General features: G+C 38.6%; 3 protein-coding genes across 10 annotated transcripts in view; 2 read left to right on the top strand and 1 right to left on the bottom strand.

Moving 5' to 3' along the window:
• The first annotated feature begins 1,669 nt into the window (after positions 1 to 1,669).
• Positions 1,670 to 5,955, top strand: mthfd2 (methylenetetrahydrofolate dehydrogenase (NADP+ dependent) 2, methenyltetrahydrofolate cyclohydrolase). The gene is made up of 8 exons (XM_041998864.1): positions 1,670 to 1,853; positions 3,438 to 3,622; positions 3,757 to 3,879; positions 4,106 to 4,258; positions 4,342 to 4,449; positions 4,850 to 4,942; positions 5,065 to 5,190; positions 5,279 to 5,955. Exons 1-8 carry the CDS (start codon positions 1,774 to 1,776, stop codon positions 5,425 to 5,427), a joined length of 1,017 nt encoding a protein of 338 aa, XP_041854798.1. The 5' UTR covers positions 1,670 to 1,773; the 3' UTR covers positions 5,428 to 5,955.
• Positions 5,956 to 6,947: 992 nt separating this feature from the next.
• arl6ip4 (ADP-ribosylation factor-like 6 interacting protein 4) lies at positions 6,948 to 9,565 on the top strand. The gene is made up of 5 exons (XM_041998865.1): positions 6,948 to 7,186; positions 7,256 to 7,573; positions 8,567 to 8,684; positions 8,768 to 8,837; positions 8,917 to 9,565. The coding sequence occupies exons 1-5, from the start codon at positions 7,021 to 7,023 to the stop codon at positions 8,971 to 8,973; spliced, it is 729 nt and encodes a 242-aa protein (XP_041854799.1). The 5' UTR covers positions 6,948 to 7,020; the 3' UTR covers positions 8,974 to 9,565.
• Positions 9,566 to 9,666: 101 nt separating this feature from the next.
• LOC121648629 (membrane-associated phosphatidylinositol transfer protein 2-like) overlaps positions 9,667 to 14,670 on the bottom strand; it is a 41,724-nt gene continuing 36,720 nt past the window's right edge. For all 8 annotated transcript variants that reach the window (XM_041998859.1, XM_041998856.1, XM_041998861.1 and 5 more), the window contains 6 exons: positions 14,415 to 14,531; positions 14,160 to 14,308; positions 13,828 to 13,977; positions 13,533 to 13,713; positions 13,326 to 13,454; positions 9,667 to 13,088 (listed from right to left, as the gene is read on the bottom strand). In XM_041998859.1, the coding sequence (XP_041854793.1) occupies positions 12,705 to 13,088; positions 13,326 to 13,454; positions 13,533 to 13,713; positions 13,828 to 13,977; positions 14,160 to 14,308; positions 14,415 to 14,531 (1,110 nt within the window). In that variant the 3' untranslated portion in view covers positions 9,667 to 12,704. The remainder of the gene's footprint in view (positions 13,089 to 13,325; positions 13,455 to 13,532; positions 13,714 to 13,827; positions 13,978 to 14,159; positions 14,309 to 14,414; positions 14,532 to 14,670) is intronic.

Below are 14,670 nucleotides of genomic sequence, written 5' to 3'. Positions count from 1 at the left end.
CTGGAACAGGTGAAGTTTACATCAGGTCTTCTTTTACAAACTGTCCATAAATATCTGGAAAGTGAGGAGACTAGATCCTGGAGTTTTAGGAAAGGAATGTTGTCCCATTCTTATCTGATGCAAGATTCTATCTCTTCTTTTTATTTATTTAGCCATTCTGTTGTAGTGGATCTAGTTTGTGGTTTAGCATCAGCTTGCAAAAATATATAAGGCCTTACCTGAAAGAGACGTTATATGGAGGGGAGCAAATATCATTCTAAAACCTCTATGTATTTTCTAGGACTGATAGTGCCTTTACAGGTGGTTAAACTGCCCTTGTCGTGATGCAACCCTACACCATTAGAGATGCAGGATTTTCATCTGTCCACTGATAACGAGGTGAATAGTCCCTCTCCTTTTTTAGTCTGCAGGACACAGTAATTTCTACCAAAAAAATCAAATTTTGATTCACCTGAGCATGGACAGTTTTAATCTTTGTCACAGACCATTTTAAAAGAGACAAAATGGTACAGTTTTTGAATTATGTTCATATATGGCTTCTTCAACAGGGAGGAACATTTTTTCTGAAATTGTTGTACAATTTTTAGATATAGTTTCCTGCATATGGGTGAACTTCTGTCAGTCTTTAAATCTGAGAGGCTCTGTCTACAGTTGTTTTCCATCTCCAGCTTGGACTCTATGTTTTTTCATTTATATATGCAAAATTCTTTTCCAGCCTTTTGTTGCCCATGTTCCAACATTTTTTATCATTACCATGATTTAAATTTGTATATGCATTTATTAGTGTACTAACATTAGTGCAGTTATGAAATATTTGCAGTTTTATCTAAACTGGAGCTTATAATTGATTTTGTGTCATACTTTACTGTTGGGGGGTATGGGGGAGTGTTGAAAAAACTACAAGCACGGATGAAATAGGAGTCAGGAGATCCCTGACCTAGAGCAAAGTCCTTATTATATCTGTCCAGATTCTCAAGAGTCTGTAAGCATTTAGTCAACTCAAACTACTTGAAAGAGGTCCTTTTTTTAAGGATTCAAGAATACTTTATAGGTTTATTGACACTCAAAATAACTGCAATAGGAATAAAAACAAAAACTACAAGGACTTTAAAAAACGATAACCAGAAAGACTCAAAATGGCACAAATTTTTTTTACAGAGGCTTATAATAACTGTAAAGAAACTTAAATTATTCTAAATATATAAATAGAAAAAGACATGTAATTTTTTAATGTGTAAATTACTAAGAAACACAAGACTACCACTGAAACCATAACCACAGAAATAAAACTCTGAAGTCATTCTGTGTTTTTCAGTCGGGGTGTTTCTTCAAAAAGACTTTTGTGGTGTGGAGACGTTTAGAACTCTATGTCCATGTCCAGTGGCCTACTGTCCCATTATCTCTCCATACCATTACATTTCAGCAAGGCCGTTCTCTCCAGACCTTCCTCTCTCGAAAATAACATAAATAAATAAAAAAAAAACATATCAATATAATTAATTTATTAAGATAATTTAAAAGTATAAATATATTCATAGCTAATCTGGTTTAGTTTGGGCATTCATGACACATTTAGTACAGTGGCAGTTACTACAACAGAGGAGTGGCGGGTGCCACATCATGATGACGCAAACACCATCAGGGAGGGGGGTTGGGTTTTAAAGCCTCTCTGCTCATCTTCCCACTTCTCAGACGGTGCTCTGTCAGGCCGGGTGTTGCTGTGTTATATAACAAACCGGCGTTTGTACCTCTTTTCTTCTCAGTCGGTCAGAAATGGCAGCGATCAGGGCTCTCAGGAAACTGTGTCAACACTCCCAGCATCAAGTTTGTAAACTGCACACGTCCGCCTCGAGGTGAGTCGTTCATAGATATGCCGCAGTCTGACTGAATGAAGTTAGTCGTTTTTTTCCGACATAGGAAGCAAATGGTTTCTCAAATGAAAGCATGCCTTGGCCTCCTTTTTTCTCCTAAACATCCACGTAAATTGGTATTCAACAAAGATGTATATAATTTAGTGTGCACAAGTGAAGTAATTGTTTATGTTTAGCGGTTTGTCATATTTTATCGTACTGGTTTTGTTCGGTCGATCGTATTGCGGTGCGCCCCCTAGCGCTATGCCGGTACAACTGCAGCGGGCGCTCTGGCTGATGAAATCAGCGACACCGCTTGCACCCTGGGGTTTTGGTTTTAGAGGCAGGTTTCTGCTGGAGATTTATGTGTTGCTTTGCATGTAATGAAAAAAGTATGCATGTGCACGAATAATAGTTTAGTCACAATCAAATGGGGAAAAAACAAATAATAATAAATCTGTATCATGCAGCAGACAACCTGTCTTCATACAGATGGCAATTTCGCACCCCGTGCAGGTATTTAGAGGACAGCTGCTGAAAGCAGCATGACCTAATATTACCGATATACATGTAACGATCTAATGTTGCACACACGTCTCAAGAAATCAAACCTCGTGCTCGCTGCACATGATAATGAGGATCATGTGCAGGAACCAGGCACATGATAGATAATTTCAAACCAATGGTGTGTTCTGCACATGTTCCCACAACTTTAATTAATCAGATCAGGAATGATCACATTACTCATGGCATAAAAAATATTTACATATATAAATGAAATGAACTACCACTAAAATTAAACTAAAGGGAGGGTTAGTAAAATTATAAATAATATGTAAATAATAATGTGCAAGTAATACAATAAAAAAATGCAATTAACTGTTGAGTTTCTCTTAAGCTATTATTTGGTGATGCATCTGAAAGGAGATTAATTTTCCCCAGTAAAGAACTTTATTTAACTTGTATTTAACTTTGTGTGAGAATCTGTTGGTTGCTGTCCTGCATTCTCAACACATTCCTCTGGGATATGATACACTGGCCCCATGGTCTTCCCTGATTGGGATCAAACACTATACTTTTCTGTGAGGTTTAATTAGTTTTGGCAGAATAACAGTGATGGTTATGTCACTGATGATGGCTCATTACTCTTCAGTTATTGGCCATTGCTTTATGTTGTTATATAATGTAGAACCTTTTGAAATTGGGACAAAGCAATGGGACAGCATTGCATACCGTCTAATACTATAGTTCTGTCCTGGTTTAAAAAGTATATGGTTGAGAGAGGGGAGGACATTCTGTGAGTAATTTTAGAGGCTAAAACATTCCTCTCCAAACTGCATAGCTCAGAAATCATAAAAGGTTTCTGGTGGCAAGTCCTGTAAAAACCAGATCATGTACAGTAAAGAATTAGGTAATGAGCAATGTAAAGATTGTTTGACAACAGAGCGGAAAAATGCTGATAGCTTAGTTTTTAGAGGTTTAAGAAGTTTTTAGGCTTGGGAGTATGTTTAATTTACCCTCCATATCCCCCATGTGCGTATCAGCAGAGTCAGCTTGTTTATCCCTTATTGTCTTATGAACTCTCAGGCAGGAGGCGGTGGTCATCTCAGGGAGAAAACTGGCACGCCAGATTCGGGATGAGGCCCGGGCTGATGTGGAGAAATGGGTTTTAGCCGGCAACAGGAGGCCCCACTTGAGTGTAATTCTAGTTGGGGACAACCCAGCCAGTCATTCCTATGTTCTCAACAAGACCCGGGCTGCAGCTGATGTTGGTAAGTAGTGTTGGGGGGGGGGGGGGGGGTCTCAAACAAGTTATAACCATCAGGTTAATAGCTAAAAGGTAATGTATCCCATCTTTAACAATTTGATTGTGTGTTAAGTTGTTTTCTTACTTTGACTCCCTCAGGAATCTCAAGTGAAACGATTCTCAAACACTCAGACATCAGTGAGGAGGAGTTACTGGAACTGATCTACAAACTTAACACAGACCACAGTGTGGACGGGCTGCTGGTCCAACTGCCTTTACCAGGTACTTTGAGACTAGAAATGTGAGAGGAGTTGAAGGACTGTACAGAAGCCTGCATCAGAAAGAGGTTGTTTTGTGTTATATTATGTGTTGTTGCTGTAACGCATGATAGAAATCACTGAATCTCAATTAACACAAAACTGTTTGGATTTGCTTTTCTGATCTCAGATGTGTTTTTACAAAAATGTTAAGATATTGTTGCCCTAACCTGTCTTTATTTCCCTCACAGATCACATTGATGAGCGCGCAATCTGCAATGCTGTTGCCCCTAACAAGGATGTGGACGGCTTTCATGTAGTTAATGTAGGTCGTATGTGCCTGGATCAGTCCACCATGCTTCCTGCCACTCCCTGGGGAGTCTGGGAAATTATTAAGCGCACAGGTAGCATTCTTACTATACATAATCACAGGATTAAAATGCTGCAGAGCAAAGCAATTTGAACTTTCTAAATTTGTATCTTTCAGGAATTCCTACTTTTGGGAAGAATGTTGTCGTTGCTGGACGCTCCAAGAACGTGGGCATGCCCATTGCCATGTTACTGCATACAGATGGCCGCCATGAGAGGCCTGGAGGTTGGTTCTGAAGGATATGTGCATGCATTGGTGGCATAACTGACTCAAATGGTAGAGCAGAAGGTTAGCAGTTCAAATCCTGCTACCCCAGTCAATCTTTTGTTGTGTCCTTGGGCAAGACACTTCACCCTTATTGCCTCCAGTGTCATCCCTGGTGTATGAAAGTTCGGTGGTGGTCGGAGAGCCCATTGGCGTGGATTGTTTGCCATGTTTCCATCAGCTCTGACTAAACATGTAGTTTATCATCACCAAGCATGAATGAGTGGATGAATAATTAAATAATTGTAAATAGTTTGGGGTGCCTTTTAAAAGTGCTATATAAATCTAATCCATTATTATTATAATCTAACATGCATTACACAAGTGTTAATAATTTATACTATCTCATGTTCTGCTGCAGGTGACGCCACGGTCACCATTTCTCACCGTTACACTCCAAAGGATCAACTTTGCCAACACACTAAAATTGCTGACATCATTGTGGCTGCTGCAGGTTTGTGTTACTATTTGTTTCCCTTTGTCAAACCTTGACTAAAATGTTCAAATCTTATTTTTTCCTGAATGGATTGAAATGGATCGGATTTGTAATGGTACTTTATCCATCATTGGACTCAGGGATTCCCAACCTGATCACAGCAGACATGATCAAGGAGGGAGCTGCTGTGATTGATGTTGGAATAAACAGAGTGCAGGACCCTGTGACTGGAAAAAGCAAACTGGTTGGAGATGTGGATTTTGAAGGTGCAGTAAGGCTGTAACATGAATGTCTGCAGGCACATACTCTACTTGGTCTGTTTGTCTCTTATATACTTTTTTGTTCATTTTTCAGGCGTGAAGCAGAAAGCTGGTTTCATCACCCCTGTTCCTGGAGGTGTTGGACCCATGACTGTGGCAATGCTCATGAAGAACACCATCAAAGCTGCCAAGAGTGTCTTACAGTTCCCCCCAGAGAGGATCCGCATGGCTGCTGCGTCCTAATGGACCAGAGCACATACCAGCAACAGCAACACATTCCACCCTTCCCACAACGCCATCTCTTTCATTTTTAACTTGGAGAAACCGGACAAGCTTGCTCACAGACTGGAAAGATGATAGCTTTGAGGGTCTCTGTCTGCTGACATTTTTCCAAGCATCAACTCTGGCCACATTTAGGCCTGTTACATTTACTAGTGCAGATGCGTGTTTTATGTAACAGTATTTATAATTTCCAATGTTCTTCTGTGAGATTTTGGATTTTTAAAAGAAGATTGAGAGATTGTTTCTATTTATTGCTACAGAGATGCAATATTTTGAAAATAAATGGAAACTTGTGACAGTGTTTAACTCTAAGCAGGTAAGCAGTTACAGTAGTGTGACTGAACCTTGTAAAATATCCTGTTAGTTTAGCCTTGTGTAGTGAGTGATAAGGGCTAACATCAGGAGTAAGGGTGTTTTATCAATAAATAAGCTTTAAAGATTCACAATTGCCTTTGTACAAATTTGAAATAAATAATACATTTTGTCTTATCACATTGAGGCTTTCTGTGCTCATAAGTTGAACCCAGACATGATATAATTGAATATTTTTTTGGCCCAATCATCTTACCACTGTTGGAATTGTGTTGGCAAGAGATCTTTCACAAAAATGTCCAATTCGCCTGTGCATTCTCTCTATTTGATAAGACCCAGTGGACATGTTTTATGTGTGTGTGTTACTTTTATTTAGTATTATAAATGAATAAACCAACCCCTTAGATCAGGAATGGGCAACTCCAATTCTCAGGGGTCACTGTCCTGCAGGTTTTAGATGGACCCAATAGCCGACTTAATATGAATCAGGTATGTTGAAATGGAGAAACATCTAAAAACGGCAGGAGAATGACCCCTGGGTACCAACGTTTGCCATACCTACCTACCTACTTTAGATTATACCTAAGAGTTTTCTGAATATCTAAGTCCTGTTAAACTCAGATGTAGGTCTTTAGGGATGATCTAATACAGGGAGCCATTTTGTTTTGGTTTACTGAGTTTTCAAGTTTTATTTGAGTAATCTGTCCTGTACGGACACTTATCACTGCCCTAATAGGTCTATGTCAAATGTAAATAAATAAAGACATTTGTTTCACATTATGTTTATTTGACCAAAATTTTAAATGGACTGGCAAAAGTATGGTGTTATTACTTTAGTGTAAGGTTATTATAAAGGCATAAGTAATAAACTGAAAGTGGATTTGGTGAATGACAAAATAAAATAGCATTACATTTGAGCACGCAATCATGTCCATACCAAAATATGACCGTGTGAAAAGGTGCAGCATCACCATTATTTCATTATTTGACCACACATTTCCAAGATAGTTACACTGCAGGGATATTATAATGGATCATATTTGGAATATTTAATTCTGTATTTGCTGTACTCTCGATCAACGTAGAAAAAACGTTTATGTCAGATCCAGAGTCAGTCATTGGCAACTAGGTGCTAGGAACTTTAGAAATAACCCAGCGCTGACGGAAGCAAATCAAAGACGAACACAGTTCCGTAAACGAAGACAAACAGTTCAGGCATTTGGATCGTTACATTGTTCAGGAATGGATCGCAGCAGATCTCCTGACAGAACTGGCAGAGAGGAAAAACAAAAGAAGAAGAAACGGAGACGATCAACCTCTTCCTCTTCTTCTTCCTCTTCATCGAGCTCCTCCTCAAGCAGCAGGAGCCGAAGTAAATCGTCTAAGAAATCATCTCTCAAGAAGCGAGGTATATATATATATATCTTTCATGGCAGACTTATTAGCAAAGTGTTTTGACCACATATTTCTCCATCAGATAGGAAAACACAAAGAAAGAAGCGCAGAACACGCTCCTCATCTTCATCATCCACCTCTTCTTCATCTTCAAACTCATCCTCGTCCTCGAGCGATGAGAAGACAAAGAAAAAGAAAAGCAAAGATAAGAAAAAGAAGCTAAAGAAACAAAAAGCGAAGCTGAAAAAGCAGAGAAAGGGGGAAAAGAAGAAACTAAAGAAGAAGCTCAAAAAGGAGAAGAAAAATAGGGAGAAAGAGGCGCACCAGACTCCCGCAGAGAAACCTCCATCCTATCTGGAGGTGTGGCAGAATGATGAGGGAGCAGTGGAGCTCGGGCCTGGTAAGACACTTGTGTTTAAGAATAAGAAGATAAAATATAATTTCTGAAGTCGAATTTGAATAGACTCCACTTATTTGGTATCTTTTACAGTAGTTGTAAAGCAACAAAGATGATTAGATAGTTAGCTAGTTTTGATACTTGATAAAGTATTAATTGCTTTTAGTTACATTATCTTAAATGTGAAGGTTTGTTGCCTCACTTAGATGATCATATGCCTGCTGTTAGTAGTAGAATCAGTAGAAATATGTATTTGATTAAACACATGATTGTAATTCCTGGAAATTATATTTTAATTTCAGACACTGCAATTTGAAAAGTTACATGGTAATACAAAAAAATCATTGGTTGCAACCCAGATTTCCTACTTATCCAAAATAATAGAGTTCTCATGTATCCAACTGGAATGGACCTGATGGATGATGGCACAATGGCTGATACCCTGGCGGCAGCTAACTTTTCGTGAACCTTTTCGCCTCAAGTAAAGGTTACACATTCAACAAGATTTTGGGTTGCTGAGAGTTACCAAACTTAGCTGCATTCAAACAGATTGTGGATCATCTGTCTTGACATGAATTATAGCACATTTATTGGGCACATTCCAGGATGTTATTAAATAACATACCTGGACAATGTCATTTCTTCTGGCCAGATATTTAGATGTGTATGGGCGACAGACAATTTAGCCAACCTGGAATATGGAAAAGTCCCTGAAACATCTCACCTCAGTTGAAATTGAGAAGATTGAAAATACGTATCAAACTACTAAATATTTCATTTTTGCTATAATGCAGAAATGCACATGATGGCCTTAATTACTTTGGTAAAACCTGATTGCAAAAACCTTTAAGTTATATATGTAATTAATTATAAACACCACAACTTTTTGCTGTTTTCCTCGATTTTCCAAGTTCTGTTTTCTTTAGTACTGCTGTTGCTCACGAACTGTATTTACAAACTTGTTCCTGATACATTATGCTCTGCTCTCTTCTTTAGTCATGACAGATGAGCAGAAGGCCCGGCTGTCTACCAAGAGACCTCTCACCAAAGAAGAATATGAGGCCAGGCAGAGTGTGATCCGCAGGGTGGTGGACCCTGAAACAGGACGAACCAGGTATGACTGAGCACTAACTGCCGTTTTTATTTAAATACAGCTAGCCATGTATTTCAAGATTTGCCATCCTTTCTTTCATCTAGATTGGTGAGAGGAGAAGGAGAAATAATAGAGGAGATAGTCAGCCGAGAAAAACACAAAGAGATCAATAAGGTAAACTCACATCTATCACTCTGTATGATGTACATATTGTTGCCAATAGGTTAACAGTGAGTATCGATGCATTTCATAGCAATCTACAAAGGGAGATGGGGATGGCTTCCAGCGAAAACTGGGAATCAACAGGTAGAAGAAATTTGCAAAGTTCCACTAAAGAGAAACAACCAGGAAGAGGAGTCTGCCCAGAACCAAAACCTTTGGAACATTGAACAAAGTGTATTTTTAGTCTGCATTTTGTATCAGAGATTTACCTGTGATTGAATTGTATGATACAAAAAATGTACAAAGTGAAAGTTAAAGTCATGTTTCATCTTGATTTGCCTCTGTACATTTAAGCTGATTAGAAAGGATTTTATTGTTGTTAAGCAGGGAGCAAAATAAGCTGCATCACCACATGATGTTCCAAATCGTTTCCCCTTTATTAGTTTTTCATGCATATTTACTTTACTAGATTTAAACCTGTTAAAACACCTGTTTACCTGTTTGTCACTGTGTAAATTTAAATAAGAATTCAACCTAAATTAACCTCAGATTGAGGAAAATCCAGGTATTTAGAATCAGTGATTGTTTTCTGCTGATATAGTCTGTATAATTTCTACTAAATCTAAAACACAAAGAATCAGATTTAATATACTGTATCTGTATATTTGCAACATTCTATATATCAACTTTACACAAGTGTTTTAATTTTTTTTTCCAAATAAATGAGCAATATTGTCAGCAGATTCCAGAAAAAGTAATTAATTTCTGCTCTCTGTAAAAGCCATTCTTGTAATGAAGTTATAACAATGTAGAAAAGGTGTGTGATGGAGGGAAAAAAAGGCCATTTCTTAGTTCTTTATATTTTCTTTATACACTGTACATAAAATCACAGGGAAGTGGAGATACACAAGATGCACACCCTGTACAATTTAAGAATTTTCCCAAGCATAATTTACCTGTTTGTGTTTAATATATACAGCCTGTTGATGAAACAGTTGTGGCATTGTACCAAATAAGGGGACAGAGCTGGAGAGAGCGAGTGATCACCTTATCTTAGTGAAATATGTCAAATTACTCATGTAAAGGTAAAATAAACCAAAGCCTTTTAAGAAAATATGACCTCATCATATATCCACAAAGTACAGTCGACAGTCTCTTCTCCATGAAGTCAGTATAGTTGTGAATAGCGTCCGTTCTAGGCCTTGCCACACAACTGTCAGTGTAAGGCAGAAAAGGAACATTTAAGGCCTCTGGTAGTTGGTTTGCCCACAGCAGAATCGAAGCGATTGTCTGCCCAGAGGTATCCAAACTTCACCGATCACACTTTCTTTTGTACATTCTCTGGATTCATCAGGGAATACGGTTCAGTAGTTATGCAAGTGCAGGTTTTCCAGCATCGCCTGTCCTTGCTTTCCTATTTACTATTAATATACACATACTTTCTTAAAACAGTAACTTTAATGAGTTATGGCTTCATGCCAAATTTTGACAGGGTCAAAATGCAGAGGAAGGGACAAGAGTTAATTATGTTTTATGAGGTCTGTAAGAATAACAACAAAAAGTTTGGATTAAGAGACTTTTAACTACCTGTGAACTGGAATGTGTTACGTTGTAGTCTACCCTCGGTGTGCTGTGTGGTGTACAACATATTAAAAACATTTCATCATAAAATGATGAAACACAACCTCAAAAAAAGAGTCTTGATGTGAATGAGCTTCACTAATAAGTTTGAAGATAATTGTCTTCATTGCAGGAATGTTTTATTAAGCTGAATTATTTCTAGAAAAGGGGACCTAATCTGAATTTAGAGTGCTAAGTCAAATATGAAATTAAATTGTGTAGATGCCACTGTGCTAGAATTAAAACGCTATTACTGAGTTAGTGCCCCACTTTGCAACATGGGGACCTGTGAGTTTTAACGGTGCTCATTTAGATGAGATACCCTCTGCAATTTGACATCTGTAGAAAATGTGCTATATCGACTGATTGTCAGTGCACTATGATGCTTTTGAACTGACTGTTTGATCTGGTGGTGCTGCTGTGTTAATATTGCACGTTTCCCCTTCAATCTGAGCCCTATTGGTCCACTGCAGTCTGATCTATGCATGCCTGTTAGAGGGATAATAATCAGCATTTGAATGAAAAACAAAATCAAATTTTTTGATCCATTTTAGATATAAATAGCTAATAGCATGTAGCTGTGTTCCTAATTTTAACAACATATCTTACAGAATTTACAATTTGTACTTTTTTTTTTCCTCCAAAGGATCAGCAGAAGAGAAAAAGACCCTAAAGTTAAGAAGGGTTATTCTAAGAGCACATTCAATGCCTCATTTACAGCTTAGAAACAGCCGGAAAGAAGCCAACTCCAAAATTTGAAAAATATCTAATAACAAACATACAATATATGACACAAGATAGTAGTTCTGTTGATACAACTCTGGTGAACTGCAAGATAAAATAATAAAAATACAATACTGTGCCAGGCAAAGACCTTTGCATTTTGGCTGTTCCAACTCAAGTTTAAAGAGAGAATACACAACATAGCAAAAGTAATCTTAAAACACATTTTGTTCACAAAATGAAAACATTTTAAAATATCTGTCATTTTAAATAGCAATAGTTATCATTAATTAATAACATATATCCTGAATGAGTTTGTGTTCACCCCCAGAGTAAAGAAGACACTTGAAACTGGTCTTCAGTGGACCAGATACCAGATCTGTACTATAATTTAACAATTATGTACAAGCCTTGTCAAGGCATTAAACTATATACTTACATATTCTAAATCATTTTTACACAGGAGACCTCAATATTTTCCTCTCTGCTCATACACAGCATAATGTTTTATACTGTTAACTTTGGCACATTAACCATACAGTAGTAGGACTTTTCCCTCTAGCTGGGTCATACATGAGGTGCTGAAATGCTATAAAACCCAGGAGCAGTTTCAACTGCAGCCATAGTTAAAGGGTAATTTCGCATTCTGTGTCATGCGATACTTGGATGATTCTGTGTTTCAAAGCTGACAAGAAAACAAGCAAGACTGGACTGTGCACTTGACAGCATTCAAGCGTTGCTCTTTGTTACATTTAGGTTCATCAGATCATTTCTAGTTGGCTTACAAATCACTGAAACATTGTCCTTTTTTGTTGAAAAATTACCATAATTGTATCAAAAATTCTTTTTGGCTTTGTGATTGTATGTTTACACCAAAGCGAGTAAGATACTCAGTCCAGTGTGACCTAAATCACAGCTCTGCTCTCGGACTAGAACCTGTATTAACATAAAAAGGAAATTTCCTTAAAACAAATATACATAAACTTAGTCTCAGAAAACACTTTGTTGCAGTGGTTGTGCTTGTATTGGCCACGTTATTCAGCTGCAGTGTCGTATCAGTGTGAGCACCTGATCGAAGCTGTCTGGAACAACCTGTGATTTTTGCTACAAAACACAGTACAGGAGTATTTTTATTTGTAACAATCTCCATGTCTAAAAGCCTATCAAGAGGAGAAAAGCTGACTTTTAATTTATGTTGAATAAATATTTACTCTACAGTAGAAACAGCCTGAATTCCTATATTAGCTTTATCTGGTTGACTACATGTTCCTGTTTCAGGAAGATGATTCGTAAAATGTCTATTTTGTCTTTTTTGTAATGAATGCAGTCACAGCCTGTCCTAAAATGTGTTTAACGTGACTGGCATACGTTTTATAAATAGTGGTTTGTAGCACCAGATTTGATTGTGGCATTTGCCCAAATGATGCAAACCAGCTCTTTTTCATTCTCTGTATTTATCTTTTTGTCAAGAGTCTCTTCCTCAGCACTGCATCTGTATGTCACCCCAGCTAGTACTCTCACGTTTTCTCTCAGATCTCATTTTGGGCTGAAAACTCCTGGTTCCAGCTTGGTGCTGCTGCTGCGCCCCCAGCAGCTCGCTGTGATGCTCATACTGCGCTGGGTTGCTCCCTGGCTGTGGCTGTGAGCACGCTCCAGCCGCTCCCGTTCCAGGCGTTCACTGTCTGACTGGCTCTGTGTGCGCTCAGGTCTGTTGTGGATGCTGCCTGTTGGGGAGCTGGGGGCTGGCTGTGAGGAGATTGTACGCAAAAGGTGGTTTCTCTTCCTCAGAAAGTCGCTGTTTGCACCCAAACCAAAGCTGCCTTTACGTAGCACCATCCGTGCACTGCTGGATTTGGCTGGCCGAGAGCGGTGGTTGTACTCCAGCTGGGACAAATGAGCTGCATATCCCTCTGTGATGAACTGTTGAGAGGATCAGAGTACAGACAACTATAAACTAAAGGGAGACAGAGCCATTTATATCCTAATTAATGGGATTCCCTTTGCTTTGTTCATTGTAATGAATTATTAACTGGGTGCCAGAGTAGCAGCATTATAGAACAGATCGGTATCTCATTTTAAATATATTTCCAAAGGCTTTCAGCATCTAATTTAGCATTTTTTTTCATTATTTTAGAACACCTTGTGATTTATTGGTACCTGGCACTGGTGTTGCATCTTTTTAGAGGGTCTGCCGACAATATATATTTGTGAAGGAGGAAGGCCAATGGAGGTATAGACAGAGATGTCTTTGGTAGATCCATAGCCAGCGAATATCTTCATGTGAGCCTGGAATCAGTCAAATGAATTAGAGAAGTGTTTTAACAAGTGAGTAAATAATCTTTCATGTGGTACTCCAAGACTGACCTCTGTCAGGGACTTGAGAAAGTTGGCCTTGTGTCTAAGTGGATCGTGGACCAGGCCATCACAGAAGGAGACAACGCCATGAGGGAAGTTGTGCTGAGACAACCAAGCCACTACTCGCTGCTTCTGCATGTCAGGACGTCCAGTCACATAAATGATCAAATAGCCTAAATCCTGCCAGTATCTGGAATGAGTAGAAACAGCAAAATAGACAAAAAAAAAAGACACACTTATAAACTTCAGCCCAATAGAAACCCTTCAAATTCGAGAAAATGGGAGAGGAAAACCAGTTAATTACCTGACGACATCTACAGCTCCTGCCCGCACTTTTGGATCACTGCCCATGATTGATACGCTGGCAGCAAATGAACCATCAATGCTGAACACTACAAACTCTGTGCCACGTGGAATAACAGTCAGGTAGCTGTCTGCAAAAGTGTGGTCACCCCTGGAGTGGAAAAAAAAACAACAATGAGAAAACAGATGTAGCTGTGAAGAAAAAAAATCCCTCAAAATTCACCATGAAACACTGAAATGATGAAGTAGGAAAATACAGAAACCAGGAATTCTGGCAAAATTCCACAAAACCTGCTTGGGTTTGCTAACAGAGGGGAACTTAGCTGTCCTTACCTGACAACCATTTTAACTGGGTAGACTCCAATGCCCAGACGCCTGTCCTCTGGGATTATAAAAGACACACGACCACTGCTGTTGGTCACTTCTGTGTTGAAATACACCCATTCTCCTGATGGAGGCTGAGTCATGATGTGGAGGTCAACCTGCGCATGATTGAAAAACCCAATATATACGTTCAAAACATCCACAAACACAAATTACACAGGGTATCTGACACCAGGCTGTGTACTACTGTAAATGTGTGTTCACCTTCTCCCCGGCTAAAGTGACCATGTCCAGAGGACCATACATGAAGCGACCTGTCACAACCTGCTGGTTGTCTTCAGTAAACACGGCATCGTTCACACGGTGGTTGGCAGTCACATTCTGTCAAGAAAGATCAAGAAAAATACATGAATTGTTTGTTTGTCTGTAATTAAAGAAAAACACATGGTAAGTTTATCAAACCAAAGTCAAAAACCTAATTTTAACATGATACTGTAAGTCAGTGGAATGTGTCCCACTG

The sequence above is a fragment of the Melanotaenia boesemani genome, chromosome 11 (assembly GCF_017639745.1).
Source record: "Melanotaenia boesemani isolate fMelBoe1 chromosome 11, fMelBoe1.pri, whole genome shotgun sequence".
NCBI lineage: Eukaryota > Metazoa > Chordata > Actinopteri > Atheriniformes > Melanotaeniidae > Melanotaenia > Melanotaenia boesemani.
The sequence above is the reverse complement of the archived record's forward strand: the minus strand, read 5'-3'. Positions and strand labels throughout refer to the sequence as shown.